This window comes from Megalops cyprinoides, chromosome 11, assembly GCF_013368585.1.
Source record: "Megalops cyprinoides isolate fMegCyp1 chromosome 11, fMegCyp1.pri, whole genome shotgun sequence".
Classification (NCBI taxonomy): domain Eukaryota; kingdom Metazoa; phylum Chordata; class Actinopteri; order Elopiformes; family Megalopidae; genus Megalops; species Megalops cyprinoides.
In genome coordinates, this window is record NC_050593.1 from 17,212,210 (window position 1) to 17,229,417 (window position 17,208).

At 41.3% G+C, this 17,208-nt stretch overlaps 2 protein-coding genes across 2 annotated transcripts; one reads left to right on the plus strand and one right to left on the minus strand.

Moving 5' to 3' along the window:
- Window positions 1-213: 213 nt before the first annotated feature.
- On the minus strand, window positions 214-4,024 carry med4 (mediator complex subunit 4). Its single transcript, XM_036541080.1, has 7 exons — window positions 3,949-4,024; window positions 3,646-3,712; window positions 3,154-3,324; window positions 2,826-2,883; window positions 2,620-2,706; window positions 2,340-2,471; window positions 214-1,922 (listed from the first exon to the last, which is right to left on the minus strand). The coding sequence occupies exons 1-7, from the start codon at window positions 4,017-4,019 to the stop codon at window positions 1,750-1,752; spliced, it is 759 nt and encodes a 252-aa protein (XP_036396973.1). The 5' UTR covers window positions 4,020-4,024; the 3' UTR covers window positions 214-1,749.
- Window positions 4,025-5,795: 1,771 nt separating this feature from the next.
- On the plus strand, window positions 5,796-16,925 carry LOC118785556 (integral membrane protein 2B-like). The gene is made up of 6 exons (XM_036540306.1): window positions 5,796-6,086; window positions 14,224-14,355; window positions 14,570-14,785; window positions 15,069-15,179; window positions 15,615-15,765; window positions 16,092-16,925. The coding sequence occupies exons 1-6, from the start codon at window positions 6,000-6,002 to the stop codon at window positions 16,178-16,180; spliced, it is 786 nt and encodes a 261-aa protein (XP_036396199.1). The 5' UTR covers window positions 5,796-5,999; the 3' UTR covers window positions 16,181-16,925.
- Window positions 16,926-17,208: the final 283 nt, after the last annotated feature.

A 17,208-nucleotide genomic window follows, 5' to 3' on the forward strand; every position in this document is an offset into this window, starting at 1 on the left:
GTAAATTTTTATCATGATTATTTAAGGTACCAGACAGTTTACTCAAGACCAGTGTTTATTTACAAGGTAGGAAAACATATATACAGAGCTATGTACAATTTACAGTCAAACAGCATACCTGCACTAATGCACACCATTTTTAATTCATCTGAAGGTTCTTTGGATTAAAATAAACACTATCCTTGTTGAATTAATTTGCTGTTATGTAGTCTTTGTTTTTATGAACAACTTGTCAACTCATGTTAGTGCCCTTAATCCCAGCACAATTATTAGAGGTACTTGTGTTTTCTCACTCTGAATACGGGCGTCTGCTAAATTACTAAACGAAAAACATATTTTGTTTGTCTCACAACTGGAGCGTTGTTTTGTACTGTGACTGAAACAGAACCAGGCTGGAAAAAAATGCACTCAGGAGAAAAACATGACTGAACCTCCATATCACACCTCTGATTCTATTTTCAGCTTGCAGTATCAATTTTCCTGTCCTTAGCAAAGCCTCTAGAACACTGATTCCATATCCACACAGAAGACCTTTTTCCTCTTTTACAGATGAATACATCAGTGAGCTTTTACCACAAGGGCAACAGCAGTGTGCACCTGTGCAGTTTTAAGCATGACAATTCCCCTGCAGCTTTATCTGTGTTATGAAGCATAGCACAATTTAGAGTGAATTCCAATCTTAAAGCCAGACTCCAGTGGATTTGTACCTCTGTTTTTTGTTCACAGTACTGGGACAGAGTTTCACTGAAAGCAGTGTAAGAGTTATTTCTGATGAATTTGTACATTATGAAAAAAAGATTGCATCTTTAAACACTGACCTTAAACACTGACTATTATGTCAAAATGCAAGGTCTCTAAATATTTGTTAGTTAAGGTGGATATAAGGGAGCATTCTGGTGCTGGAAGTTCTCACAGCAACGACTTGAGACAAACACGAATGCAGGGGAGGGAGTGACAGACACAAACCTTTGAAATAATAAATGAAATAATAAATGAACCTCAAAGCTATCTGCACTGTGGGACTTTGGTTTCATTTATTATTTTCAATGCAGTACTTTAGTTGGTCATTTTGCTTGAGGAGATCCCGTGACAAGTAAATTACTTAAGATTTTATTTATTTAGATTTGTACTCTGAAGAGTTCTTGCTTAAAATAAATGTCTGTCAATTGTGATAACCCTTCCAGTTTTCAGTGTTTCAGCATTTAATATTTATCTATTGTTAGTGTAGCTAGTGTTATTTGACAGACAATTCTTTTATAAGGGGGTGGAGTCCATAGGTCTTTAAGATGGAATATGGGTAAAATTTTAAATTTACTATTTGTTCCATTTGATATGCGCAGCAACTGGCTTTCAACAAATGTGATGGCTACATGAAAAACAAATGTTCCACGTATGCTGCATCGAATCTTTTGACCGGCAACTACAGATAAAGAAACAGAGGCTACATACACAGCGGTGAGGAGAGAATCTCTGAGTCAAAATTGTAGCCACTGATGGCAAGCGGTGAGCTCCACCGGAAAGTACAGCTTACAAAAGAAAGCATCTTGGGGCAGCGGCATTCGTGGTGTACATAGAGCACCCCCAAGGCTGACTCTGTATCAGTTTCAGCAATTTAGGCCTAGTACAAACTGTCTTGAATTAACGACGAGCTGGGTTGACCGATCCTGGATTGGTGCCTGGGGTCGCCATGTAGTCAGACCTGCAGTCACACACTCAGGTGTGTGCCGTGTTTGCGTGTCCTAGTGCGTCTCAGTCTGAGTCGCTGCTGCTGCTGGATGAGTCGGTGGACATGGCCTCCACGTCGTCCTCGTTCTCCTTGTTGTGCCCCGGGGGCTCTAGTGAGAAGTCGTTGCTGTGGTGGGGGGGAAGCATGCCCACAGACACATCGCTGGACTGCCACGGATACTGCGGTGTTAGAACATCTGTGGGGGGGGGGGGGTGAGGACAAGGGAACGGTGAAAGGCCAGCCAAATTCAGTTCAAACATGAGGAGGGGGGACATGCACACAATTCCACAAATATAAACCTAACTCAGTTGCACAGCAAAAGATCAGGCATTCACATTGCCAAAAATAAATTCTTGCTTTACTTATACCAGCCATGTGTACTCTCCTTTACAGCCAGGAACACGGTATACACTTTATGAAAATTACACTGTCATAAGAAACTCTTGCTATAAATAAACACAGGAATCTGCTTCAACTAGACACTGAAATGTGAAAGACAACCAATATTTTCAGACTGCCTTCATCCAAGTCTTCAACATTCTTTGAATTCATCCGATCAGAATCTTACTGTCTAAAGTAAGGGAACACAACGTTACAATTGAAGAGTATTTACCTGGCAATCTGCCAGCAGCCAGGGCATCGCCTGGAAGATGTCCATTCACCCCATTGGTTGGCAGGTTACTCATGTGACCCAGCATTCCACTGCGCATCTCCAAGTCGGTGGGATAGGGTCTCCGTGGGTCACCTGTAAAGAAGACAAATATGTAAGTGACAGAGGGAGAGGGGGTAAGGGCAGGAGGTACAGCCACAGGTGGCACAAGGCAGGATGTATATGCCACCCAGCTGAGGCCAGCTCATAGCAAAAGGAGGGAGGATGGTTTGGTGGGTCTTACCTGGTACCCAGTTGAGAGGGGCACACACAGCATTGCTTGCACTGATTCTGTGAGCATATTTGATGATCTCTTCAGAGGAAATGCTCCCTAACAAAAGGACAATACCATTATGCATATTACCAAAAACTGACAGAGGCCTTTATTCAAAATGATGCACCATTTTTGTACTGCATTGACCATAATGCCGTAATGAAAATTAAACAAACCTTTTCGAGCTTTTTCAATTGATTTCAGTTTCTCCTTTGCTTGATACACAGCAGTCGCCTAGATGGAGGACAAATTAAAATGGAAACACTTAACACACCTTAATGTAAACATCTCAAATTGCATGCAAGGCACCAAAAAAATTCTCAGCAGTTCTCCACTACCCCAGAACATTGCTATAAACTGTCTACACAAGTGTATTTTTCAAGGAGGGGGTTGTCTTCAGTTTCAGTTATTCTCTGGCCTTCATAAGATGGTTATGATCATCATCGTTACACTCCCTATTGGAGACATCCTCTGTATTACCAAACCTCTTCCGCTTCTACTTGCCAGAATGTGTTCAGCTTCTTTCAACTGTTTCTGCAGCTGCTGGATGTCACTGTCCCTCTTCTCCACCTCCTTCTCCAGGAGCTGCATTTCCTGGTGGACCTTCCCCTGCTCCAGAGCCACCTTCATCAGCTCCTGGAACTCCGCATCCCTCTGCACCAGCAGCTCCACAATCTGTCGGGCAACACTGACAGACATGAGCCACTGCGGCTGAGAAAGAAATACAGCGTGTATCTAGACATCAACACGATAGTATGTTTAAGGAAATGGCAATACCATAACCCTGTGTCTTCTATTTGTGCACGCAGTTAGCTACTGCATATCTCCAGTTGCGTAATGGCGTGAAACCATTACACCTACAATTTCTGACACTTTATTATTTCAGTAAAAATGCAGTGAATACATCCAACTGATAACTCTCTAATTCAGCCACACTGGTATAACTGGACATTGAGCGAGCCAGCTAGCCGGACCTCATATGAAAATAAAGAGCACCTGAGTATCTTCACCCGGCTGAGGAAGTTTTTGCGTCCTCGACAAAGCAAGCATCTCAATCAGTTCCCTGCAAGGAATACACGAATTCGTAAGCAAGATCTGCAACAATTATGAACACAACATCAAAAGCAAAACCATTAGCTAATTAGCCTCCAAAAGCTTGGTCAGTTAGCTAGACTAGCTAGGTAACGTTAGCAAACTTTCTTCTTAAATTAGCCATTTACACAGCTACCAAATTATTCAAATCACAGTACATCTTGGCATATCTTCAGTCTGTCTGGCGTACTTCTGCAGAATACTAACCTAGATAACACCTCCAGGTCGTCCAAAACAGATAAAAGACGCTCTTTCGTAGACCTGTCGGAAACCGCCATCGTTACTGAACTGAGCTTTTCAGACCGCTGCTAAAACTGCGCATGACAGTGGTGAAAATCAAGTAGCGAGTTAACTCATAAAGCATAGCACCCTCGGAGATAAGGCTCTGCGAAACTACCAGCGACGCCTAGTGGTGGGAAATACGTCCATTCTTTTCTGCCCAAACCATTTCGATATGCGAGAATAAGCTACGTAACAATAATGACTATAGAGGTTGGGTCAGTCAAAAGTGAATAAATAGATAAATACTTGTCCTATTAAATGTTAACATGCATGCAGAACTTAGAATAGTATTAGTATATACAAACCACAGATTGGTGAAAAGGGCATTTATGGCGAGTCGAAAAGGGGAGGTGTAGTCTAAATAGGTAGGGATACGAGGAATAATAATTATGTAAATGCAAAAGAAACAGTTGCATCTACCAGCAGTAATATAAGACACTGTAAAATATAAAAATGTAGCGTACAAGTGGTAAATAACTCCTTTGTGAAGAAGTATGAACAGGACTGTATGTATTCAAATTAACAATAGTGTCCCACCCTGGAGCTCGATATAGGATGCTGACTTTCAAGGCTGTCTGATTGAGCAGCCCTATAGCTGAGCCGTCTGCACACTGGCTGGCTGGCTGGCTAATGTCCTCTGTGCTATTACACAGGATTAACATATGAGAGGGATGCAAGTCCCTCAGAGAGCAACTCTCACTGGAACTGAGACTGGCACAAAATGGTCATAATTAATTTTTTTGTCATGAGCATCTGTGAAAAGCTGACAGGGCAAACACCCTGTGTGCACAGTAACTGTCCATGAGCTCTGATATCAAAAGCATGAAAAAACAGTAAAGAAAATAAATAAATAAAAAATAAAAAAGGTTGGACATCTTGCTGAGGGTTTTCATTGAAAGGTGTCTTCATATCCTGGCAAAGGTGAATTGTGGCTGACACAACTGATTTCTATCTTAATAAATTCTCATGCTGTGAGGCTTTAAGGTCATGGCTAGTGTTTGCAATGTGGATTTCTCTTGGTAAACACTTGAACCCTTTAGACCCAAAAATAATGCCAAAAACAGGAGGTGATGTTGTTGGCTCAGTAGCCTTCCATCTACTCCTGCTTCAACTGAGCTCATTTCAGGCAGTGCTTTTAGTGTTGCTGTACTAATTTCCTGTCAAGAGAAAAGGTATTTGGCATGTTACTACAGACACAGTTCCACACATTTGGAGGGGACATGTAGTACTAAAGATCTGGGTATCATTCTGCATGTCTACGTCAACAGTTACTTAGCCCTTTTGACACTTGTTTTACCTACACCAATTTATATTCCAGTGCAGAGGGCTGCAGAAAGACTTGACCCCTTGTGCATGTGTGTGTGTGCGCGTGTGCGTGTGTAAGTGTGCTTAATCTCTCTTACATACAAGTGCACATAACCAATATAACTACAGTACAAATGGCCCCCTGACTGCTTCAAAAGTTTTCAGAGGAATATATCCACTGGGTGTCTTCTAATAAGCATTTGTTTCTAGCGAAAACCAAATAGACAGAATGCCATTCATTTATGTGTCGGGATCTGGGACTGTAAAAAAATGAATGTGATGTATGTGATAATAAACTAAGACTGCTGATACGTTGAGCCGTTGTTTTTTCTACCTCTGGTGGCAACCAGTGGCAACAGGACCGCAATCGAAAAACGACGGATCAGTCACAAAGACAAACGCAAAACAAACAAAAACTGCCTGGGAAGGCACGCCCCTACTGGTGACGGATCCGTCACTGTGTAGAGTTTCGCCTGCACCAAGGTAGGAGTAACCACAGCGGAGTGGGCTGTATATTCGTCTGCGTCATTGCAAGCTTGGCATTGTTGGTGTAGGGGAGAAAGCTGCAGAAGAGATTTTCAGCTTTCTCTTTGGCACATAAAGAAGAGCAGTCTGCCACCATTTGAACAAAAGAAAACCACACAGTCTCGCACAAAATATAGTTTCCCACAATGGTGAAAGTATCTTTTAATTCCGCGTTGGGACAGAAAGACGTTAAAAAGGAGGACAAGAGTGAAGCACTCATTCCTGAAGACAAGGTGAGTCGGTAACTGAAGTGCATGATGAAGCCCGAAGTGCCGAGCTATTCAGTTAGTAAAGCAATACTACTGCTTCAGTTACAGTCAGAATATACAGTTTGCAAGAGATCTGCATATGCGTGTATTATATGTGATTTATAAAGATGTATTATTAGAAAGAGATGGCGCAGTTAAGAGTGGCGAGACTTGCTTGCTCGACGATAAATAAAACGCCGGAAGCATAAGCGGGCCCTTGGAGAGGCTGCAGCTAGCTCGAATACATTAGCGTTTATCTTTACAGAGTGGAAACAAGATGGTGACAAAATATATATTTAAAGGCGTTCAGAAAAGTGCCATTACAAGTCCCGCAAAATCGGTTCACTTTTTATAATGCTTGTTGTTAGTGAACTTGAGGTGGCTGTGCATGGCAATTGTTTTGGACACTGAACCTGTTGTTCTCTGGTCAGATGAGATTGTATCTGTCTAACCTAGCAAGCAAGTAAGCTGGCTTTTAAAATGGCTGACTACGCAGTTAAATATAAGTTATGGGAACTGTAGCTGGAGTATGTTGCTTAGATGGCTAGCTAACTAGCTTGGTAGTTACCTCTAGTCATTTAGCAGGGGGTTTAACCTATCGCAGCTTGACTAACGTTAGTGGGAAAACCAGGGAACCTTAGCCAGCTAATGTTACCTGTGTTGCAAAGTTCTTTCCTGGCAGGAATGTCTAGGGGGCAGGGTGTGAATTTAACTACTTAGCTAGATTGACAGTCTTCCATGTAGGATTCGTTTATTTGGAATGAAATCTGTTTATTTCGCACTGTTTGTGTCTATGTATCGTTTTACTGCCATCTGTATATTAAAACACACACACTGCACGTTTCAAATCTGAATCTCCTGTCCATGCAGTTTTGTTGTGAAGCCAAGGAGCTGTAGCTTGCAGCGGAAACATGCCTGTTGCGACTCCAAATCAGACTAGGAACCCTTATTTTTGTTCTTCTGCTGGGGTTTATGTCAGTTTTAAATGAAGTAAAGCCAATAAGATAAAAAGCCATTTGAACCGTGAGACATGGTCTTCCAAAGCGTTTCATGTTCCTTACTTTTCTGGTTTTTTTTTTTTTGGATATGCATTTTTGGACAGAAATATATACCTGCCTGTGCTTTATGATAATCCTATCAAGGAAGAAGAGAGATCGAGTCACCCCGGATTAAGTAAGATAAATGGTAACTCAGGAAGGCTAACTCAGGAAGATTTTATGGCGAGCACAAAATTAGCGTGCAGAACGTAAGAAGTTTAATGACGTTAAGTCAGTCCATTAAGTCCAGCTAGGCTTTTATTTTCATTTTTTTTTATTGTCTAGAGTATCCCTGTTTCCACTACAATATCTTGCAAACTATTTCATGCATTTGTAACTGTAAAGTGTAACTGTGTCAGTGGGGGGAAAAACACCTAGTGCCAGTGTGAGATTTCTCTGTAACTAATTTTAAAACTTGGCAACTTACATCAGAGTGGCGTTGTCTCACATCTGTTTACTACATCCGTGAGATTCACTTAAACTACACAAAGAATGCCATGTCTTAAATCCGTGATTTGCACAGTAGATGGGATGTGAACATTTTGATACCATTAAGTTTAATCTTGTCATCAAAATGGTACTGTAGTTTCAGTTTTAACTGGATGTTTTGTTTTTGTTTATTCATCGCCATCATACTTATCCAGTGGAAACATTAAAAGACCCAAAAACTGATACTGGTGTACTGTTTTTGCAGGCGAGAGGAAATTAATATGGCCAATGAGCTTGAGTGGTGGGCTGGGCGAGGGGTCTTAACCAAATGAGATGCATCAGACAGAAATAGAGCGTGCTCTCCCGTTTTAGCAACAGGACAGACTGACTGGTGGGGGCTGGATGAATGCATGACCCTGTGTAGTGTGAGCCTGCAATTGTAATTGAATTTATGTTTGCCCATCTATCGTGCCTAGTGTAGTTTGCCCCTTAGGTGTTATGGTGGATCCACTAGACTAAATGCTAAAGAACCAAAAAAGGAACATAAAAAGCTTGGGTGTAGCCTATAGCCAAAAGCAGAAGTATAATTTTATGCTAAAATTATACAGTGCCTTAGAGTACATGTAGAATATTGTACAATAAGCTTTGACCATTACATTACAAAATGTATTGTCAAGCTTTATCAAAAATACAGAAATGGGCAGGATGAGAGGCAGTAGGTCTGAAATGGATGGCTTATGAATAGACACTTAGAGTACTTAATCTTTTTAGTGTCTGTAAAAGGAGGCTGAAGGGTTATTTCATTGACACACAGGCTTATGGTCCCTGCTTTACAGTGGTCCTTACTTACAACATGAAGAGAAGTGCTACTGTTAATTGTTTTATAACACAAAATCCAGATTTATGATGCCTCATAAAAAAACTCCAGACAAATATGCAGTCATTCAAGAAAGCTGGAACTTGCCCTCTTGCAGGCAAGCTCCCACGCACATTTTATTTCTCTTTTTTTCTGCAAATAAAGCAAAGCCATTAAAATGACAGATACAAGGAAGGTCACCTCAGTGAGTTATGTGTCTGCAACAAAAGCAGTAGGAAGATTTAATTTGGAGGAGATATGCTCAATAAATCAATTGTCAGACAATAGCAGCAAAGAAATTGAATGAGAAGTGGAAAAAAGACTGACATATCAGTTTTACTGATAGTGTTACAAATGCAAAATGTTGAGGGTTTGCCCACTAATCCAAAGCAACTTTACCAGAGCCAGTAGAGTGAAAGCAGCTACAGTGTCTATCTGTAGGATTTGCACAATAACTAATGCCTGTCTTGACACTACAGGCACTTCAGTCCAGCTCAGACTTATTTCAGTGAGAACAGTTGTTTAAAAAAGAATTCAGAAATACCTGTAACTGCACAAGGAGAAGATGAACTCTGGAGAAATGGGTATTTGCTGCTGTCAGCAATAAAATCTCCAAGTGCACAGTCAGAAGGCTTTTTGTGTCAGGGTATAGACTTATTATTGTTGTTGTTTATTATTACATATTTGCTTAGCAGATGCAACTGGTCTGAATTTGCTTCAGATGTATGCTTATTGAGTTGGGTTTCTCGCTAAAGCTGATGTCTGGGAATCCCCCATTTTCGTCCAATTGCAACCATTCATTTCCTGTAATGTAAACAGTGTATAAGACAGTGCAGTCGCATCATTTTGATTTCTTATTGGGTAGAGAACAGTTAAAAGAAATGGACTGGTTTTGATCATCAGCTACAGACTGTGATTGTATGGAAGTGGGGTAAAAGTATGTTAGTTTGCACATGTTAAACAGACTAACTATTCCTTATTTCTTAGTTCTGCGTTTTGCAGTTTCACTTCCTCTTCACTTCAGCTTCGTATCTCCCAGGGATTTCCATGACTCAGTGGTTTCCTATACTGTAATTTTGAAAGACGTTAATATTTAGCTTTCTAATTACAGTGTGGGGGTGCGATAAAGGTATATCGACTTGCATGATTAAACAGACGAACCGTCCTTTCTTTTCAGTTCTGCATTTTGAAGTTTCACTTACTTAATCTCCTAGGGATATCCATGACTCAGTGGTTTCCCGTACTGTAATTAGAAAGCTAAATATTAACATCTTTTTTTATTTGGCAAATAAGAACATTCATCTCCCTATCCCCAATAGCCAAATCTCCATTATGCATTTTATGTGTAAAAGCTGATGCACATGCAAGCATAGGGATTGCCTGAGGTCTCAGTTTTGAAGAAATTGCTGTCCAAAAGGGCAGAACAAATAGGTGAATGTATACATTAGTGCACAAAACTGTACCACTTAATGAATTTTTGACTCATTGTGCATCCATGAGACATGGGGAGGGTTGAAGTTTTGCACATTGACCAGGAAGACTGACAGGCAGCTGACACCCAGACAGCTGCGAATACTGGGTGCACCAAGGGCATGGGTAACTTCAGACTGCTCTGGTAGACCCGCCGGCCCGACAAGAATGAAGCCAGTGTGATTCGGATGTCCCATCTTCACTGTACACATCCACTGACACATGGTGAGGGCAGCACAGAGAGACCCGCCTTCTCGATTCTGTGGAGGGGGGACATAAAAAACAAAACTTTAGTTTTTGTGCTTTTTTGGCCTGAGAAATATAACCTTTGCTTCATTCAAACAGATGAACTAGTTGTGTATTTTAGACCTGTGAAATGAATATTATTTATTATTTAGCCAACCCATGGCAGGGAGATGTGTGTGAAAAGCCGGCCCTGTCTGCAGTAGCAGCAGGTTAAATTCCTCAGTGCTGTTGCTCTCCTATTAAGTAAGATGTTTAAGTAGTTGTTATGTAATTGGTGCTCATTTAACCTGAAATGAGTGATGTCCACAAAGCTGAGTGTCATACAGAGATTCTTCCTTTTGAAAGTCTGAATTACATCTATATTGTAAGTCTCCTGGTATTGTTGACTCATGCAAAAAAAATTTCAAGATTTCAAGAGACTATTATGGGCTATCAGGGAGGGTTGGGAAGAAGATCAGGTGGTAAAGTGTACCTGTTGTTCAGCCACAGTTCAACATGATGAATAGTTCATTTGATACCTTATCGCCATTCCATCTGTTCAGCAGTTGGTGCATTAACAGTTATTTGTTCCCCGGAGGGTATGAATAGTGAAGGTGAATATGTGGTATGTGTTGTTGAACATAATGCTACTCTGAACATTTGTCTTTTTTAATCATAGACTGTCTGTCAGCAGCAGTGTTCTGGATATGTGACAAAAGGTTCTTGGTCACTGTGTTAATGTGCATGAATGAAAACTAAAGAGGATCAGTCAGCTAGAAATCTTATGGGCTGTAGTACACTGTGTGTAATTACTGAAACTTTCCTGGGAGGTGGAGGACTTTGAGAGGGAAAGAGTATGTTACAATCTGAGGGCATTATAAATGAGGTGTGTGACAGTGTTTTCCTGAAGGTTTACCCAAACCCCCTCTTATTGTTTCCCCATGGTGCGGGAACAGATGGCCTTTGCCGAACTATCTTAGCCAAATCCTTAGGAGCCCTGCTGCCTGGGCATGCGGGAGCGATGAGAACAGGCCTGCAGAGCCTCTCAGGAAGGAGAGGCTTGGAGCTTTTTGGACATGTCAAAGTGCGAGAGATTACATTTTAATCACTCTGATGTGGACTCGGTGGAGAGATTTAACAGTGCAGCTGCCGGCCGTCGGCCACTAAATACAGAGAGATTAACAGACACAAGAGCTGAGAAGGACCTCTCCTGACCCTTGCCACCATTACATAACCTGCATCTGCGGAGCGTGAAGGCACCTTTTCTTCACAGCGGAAATCCATGTGCTCATTCAAGTCTTACAGCCTCATGGACTCCACGGAGCCTTAAAATATGTTTTGGTTTTCAGAAGAAGATTTTTTTCCCAACACACGATGCTGCAGGTGAAAACCCAGTGTAATCTGAAGAGCTGCGCCTAGCGTTGGCTGGATGGCGGAGCGTGTGTGAACATGCACACCTGGGTGATGTAACCTAGGCGAAACAGATGGCACAGCCAGGGGAGCTGCTGATGCAAATGGTTTTTTTTTTTCTTGGTGAGACCTACAAGTCAGACTGAGGCAAGTGGGAGAATAACAAAGCAGTACCCCATCCCAAAAATTCCTTAATTAAGCTATCAAAATGCTGCAGCCATTCATGTGACAGTAACTCATTTTTCAAGCAGACATCTTCATGGCAGTAACCTGATTAAAACGAGAGCAGTAGGCTCTGCTGCAGCCTCACTGTTAAATTTCCAGTAAAGCCTAAGCCTTGGTAAAGCCCAAGTCGTCTGACAAGAATGAATACTGCACTTGCACAGTCCATTTATGTGTCCAGCACACCAGGTTAATGACCACTGAACACATGAAACAATGTGTAACAATTGTAAAACTTGTTACTGTGGGACACCAGTAAGAACTGTGCTCTGTGTCCACTGGTGGTTACAGGAGAGTTGCCAGTATTGCCTGGGTTGACTGTCTCAAGCCATCTACATGCCCACAAGACACTTGAGAACTGTCTGGAGCCAGAGCAATGACTAACTCACAGCTTCACAGATTAGCATAGGGGGAAGGGAGCATGAAGGAAACCCTTCACCTGCATGGAAAAATACCATCACTCAGCTGAAATAAACTGGCTTTAAAAAGATAGGGAGTCAGTGATATGATCTTGGATTATGAGTGAGTGGAGACTGTGAATCTTTGGTGTTCCAGAACCTACCATCTTGCCAGTAAGAGCTCTTTCCATCTACTTCATTTGAAATTGTACAATTGCAATGGTCATAGTCTGTGTAATTGTGTCTGTCAGGAATGTGTGTGCTTGTGTATGAGAGAGAGAGAGAGAGAGAGGAGGCCAGCTTTGGCTTTGTGTCTCTGCTCATACCGTTTCCTGTTAGTTTTGGGTTTAATTTTTATAGTATCCTGTATATATTTTTGTACACATTTATCCTTTCTGTCTTAGACGGATGTAAGTGTTTGTATGGAGTGTTTTTATTTATATGCCCTGTCCTGTCTGTGAGAGGGCACTGCCAGGAGTTCAGCCTGCCCTGAAATGACTTCATGAATTATAGCCAAGGAGGCAGAAGACAGTCAAATAAGGTGAAACAGTGTAAGCTTTACACGTGGCTTAGCAGATAGATTCAGATTCCATTACAATAATAAATGAATAGAAAAATCGATCAAATTATTCAGGTCAACTTGCTGCTAAAGGACCGGCACTTGATCGGGAATAAGAAAAATCATGCCCCATGCATTTCTCATCTCATCCCTCTATATAAATCTATTGCTTTACTTCACTGTAGTTGTACTGTTGCTGTTTTATTGCAAAGCCATCAGCTCATCCTGAACAATCTATATGATTAGGAAAATCATGTGTTCCAAACCTTTTTCAAACCTCTTCAACCTGTGCTGCTGTTTTAATAGTTGATTGTTGACATAAAAACACAAAAAGGCATAGGCCTAGTTTCTGAGTGTGTGCTTTGCTCTTGGTGATCATCTTTGTAATATTTCTGTTGATTATAACTTAATCCAGAAGTGACATTGCCAATTAGATAGTGACTTAATGTGGTGTATATCCACACAGCCCTCATCTTGGGCTCCTCTAAGGCCCTGTTTCACAAGGCATGACGGCCACAGGAACCAATCAGGCATGTCAATCTGCATTTAATAAACAATTCACAGCAGGTCGCTGAATATAAGGTTCTTTTGGTGCAGTGCTTATTGTATACATTATAAAGATTCTGGGGAGCTCTTTAAATAGATCGGCTGTAGCAATAGTGTAGTCTAGGTTTTGGGTGCTAGAGAGGAACTGGGCACACTGCTCCTCTCTCTAATTGTTGATGTTTTGCTGGCTTGCTTCAGCAGGGCTCAGTCTGTTTCCTGGTTCTTTTCTCCCCTCTCTGAGTAATGCAGTACAGAGAGCTGCCAAAAATATCAAAGGAACATGTGCCTCGCTCCCTAGCCCTCACACACAATCACTGCCAGGCACAAACAAGAATGAGTTCAAGACAGACAGAGAGAAAAGAGACGGAGTGAGGGGGAAGATAGGCCAAGTGATATATATAGAGACAGAGCTAGAACATTGTGGTTAACTGCATAACTAATTTCGAAGTCTGACTGGACAAAGGGCCTGATGCCTTTACAGCTGACTGTTGAGTGTGCTGTGTAACAGAACTTGAAGGTACCTGTCCCTCTCTGGTGGAGATGGAGCTGGAGGTGTGGTTTATTGTGTGCATCTTTCAGAACCTGTTTAGAGATTGAAATAAGACTTATTTTTGAACATCACTTGCATGCTAATTATATTTCAGTTCATTGCTCCCGAACTCACTTCAATTTAGGAGAACTTTGACTTTGGCATTCAGAATCAGAAAAGACAAAACATCCCAGTACCTGAGCTAGGCAGCTTGCAACTTTTCATGTGTGTTTTACTTATAGGGATATTAGAGTTTACAGACACATTGTTGCTCAGGCAGGGTTTGAACTGCAGGCACAGATGCCATACTGAGGAATGTTTTTTCAATACAGCATTAAAGCTATCATGTTCACCGGTTTTGCCAGCCCTGCATTAACCTGCTGTCTGGGTGGAGAGCTGCTGGAACTGACCTCTGTGCCCTGCCTCTGTCTGTGTACCCAGGACCCGGAGGATGGTGTGAGGGTCCGACAGCAATCCAGGGCCTGGTGCTGGTGCATGTGCCTTGGTCTGGCACTCATGCTGTCCGGTGTGGTCATTGGCGGAGCTTACCTGTACCGGTATTTCGAACTGCAGGTGAGGGAAGGACGCTGCCGATAATACCTGCTATCTGGCCAGCGAAAACCTTGTGCAGCATCGGTTTCAGAGCCTTTTTTTCTCCTAATGTTATATCATGTTTCCCCAAAAGAGTTTCATCCATTCAGAAAGAAACATGATCTGTTTTGCAATGATTATATGGATGAAGCTCTGTATGGCAACGGTGTGGCTAATCCAGTGATGTAATTACTAGGATCAGGAGGGTCAGAGGTTTTGGTGCGGGGTGAAGTACCGTGAGGAGGACTACATGGTCCGGGAGGAGGAAGTAGAGGTGGAGCTGCCCTCCCAGCTGCGACAGATCGAGGAGAGCATCCGTGTGCTGGAAGACGAGGAGGTGGAGCTCATCAACGTACCTGTGCCTGAATTCGCCGACAGCGACCCTGCTGACATTGTCCATGACTTCCCCAGGGTAAGACACCAGTTCATCTCCCTTGTGTTTGTTTTAACATGTGCTTTGTCTGACAAAAGCAAATTTCTAAGATCTTCAGACCAAATTGAATTTTATTCACTACAGAATGTCTTGTAGACAGTGATTTTTATTTCTAAAAGTGCTGAGTTCATAAGTCCAGCTTTTTTTTTCCATTCTGTTTTGTCTGCATAGTCTTTTTTCAGTGTGTTGAGTGATGTGTTTGTTCTCAGTTGGATGGTTTCCCAGGCTAATTCAGTTTCTGCTGTTTCCTTCTTCCTTCCAGAGACTGACAGCTTACCTGGATCTCAGCCTTAACAAGTGCTATGTCATCCCCCTCAACACCTCTATTGTCATGCCCCCCAGGGACTTCCTGGAGCTGCTGGTCAACATTAAGGTTATAAACGCCCTTAAGTTCTGTATGAATAGGGTGCCATCTGTACACCTCTGAACAATTGAACCGCAATATGCTTTGTCTTTAAATTTGAGCAATGGATGTGATATTTTATCACCTCTGTCACAACATGATGAATTTGGCTTTTCTCAGTCAGCGAAAAGAAACACTGGATAAAGTTTGTAACTCAAGACTGTAAGGTAAAGCACCCTGAGCACACTGTGATTACAGCCCTTAACTGAAGGAATAGGTACATCCTTCTCCCTAGTTCTAAGTGTCTAGAGAGGGCCTAAATCCTTTCAGTTTGGTAATAAATCAGAAATACAGCTGTTCTAGCATTCTTGAAGGGAGTGATGTTGTTATGATTCTTGAATCACAATTGGTAGGACACCCATTATGCTCCCTGGTTTTAATCGTTACGCATGTGTGTGTCCTCAGGCTGGGACATACCTGCCCCAGTCCTACCTGGTTCATGAACAGATGATGGTGACAGAGCGCCTGGACAATGTGGACCAGCTGGGATACTTCATTTACAACCTCTGCCGTGGGAAAGAGACCTACAAATTGCAGCGTAGAGACACTATACTTGGTGAGTGACTGCATGTGCACAAACTCACACACAGAAATAGGCTAACCTGGATGAGTCACTCCACACTGCAGTGCAGAAGCCCCATCCAGGGTGAATTATTAGACAGCTGTCTCCCCTCTGATTGAACTGAGTCTCCTTGACATCACACACCTGACTCATACCTGACTTTCTTCCATACACACCTCTGTCACAAAGCGTTGCAGGGTTTCAAATTTGTACAAGCAGCCCCCTTTAAACATTGCGCTCTGTCAAAAGATTTCAGCTCTGACAACAGTGAATGCTCCATAATGCATGTTTTGAATATGTTTTTTCCCAACCCACTGCAGGTTTCCAAAAGCGAGAAGCCCTGAACTGCCACAAAATCCGCCACTTTGAGAACAAGTTTGTGGTCGAGACCATGATCTGTGAGCCTTAGAGCACTGTGAAACTCGCAGCCCAACCACTTTCAGTTCACTTGTAAGCAGTGAACATTTTACATTTCGTTTTCTATAAGATTTCTTTCTGTTTTGAATGTTGTTGATGTTAATTGTTTTTTAATGTACTACAAGTAGTTTGTGTGACGGTTGTAATGTCTCATTCATTTCCTAGCAATATAAAGCAGCAGAAAGCTACTAAAATACTCGTCACTTTCAAGTGGTTTTTCAATATGCATTCATAGGGACAATACTCCTCAGGAGAGAGCCCTTCTTATGTAGCTGTTCTTGGGGAGTTGCCTGTTTTTTGCTTCCTTTTTCCAAGACATAACTACTAGTTTGGTAAACATATAAACCAAGTGAAATAAATTATATATTTAGATTATTTAAATGAACAGCAACAGGTGACAGAAATTGTTGAAGCTCAGTATGTTATGGACTGGAATGTATAATCTGTATTGTATTTTGAAAATACACCTGACTGTCACACATACAAAACAAATTCTAATAGAAAACACCTTATGTTCCAGTTATAAACCTGGCCCTAAGAGTGGATGAGTCCACATTGTTTTAGGCTTTATATATTAAGTATCTGCTGTACCTGTTAAAATAGACTGCAGGAATATTTTCTTAAAGGTATTTCTCATGAGATTATTTATCTTGAAATAACAATGTATACGAATAATTTTCTTAATTTGTGTCATATATAGCACAGAAAAGAAAAATCTAGTATTGTTCAACATCTGACACAGGATCTTTTTTCTATTATTAAAAAGAAATGGCTTCATAAGAAAAATAATTCTTAAAAATATTTGAATTAGGATGTAAAACTATTTCTTATAATAAGAAAGGTATTTTGAAAATTAAAAACACATTCTTGTTTTAAGATAATCTTTTCTTAATTTTATTCTGTGATGATTGTTTTGGAATATAGCACAGATCCTTTTATTGTACTAATTTGTATATAACCTCTCTGTAAAAATGACCAATTCCACAATAAATCTTCTACAGTTGGTTTTTGTCCTTTTTT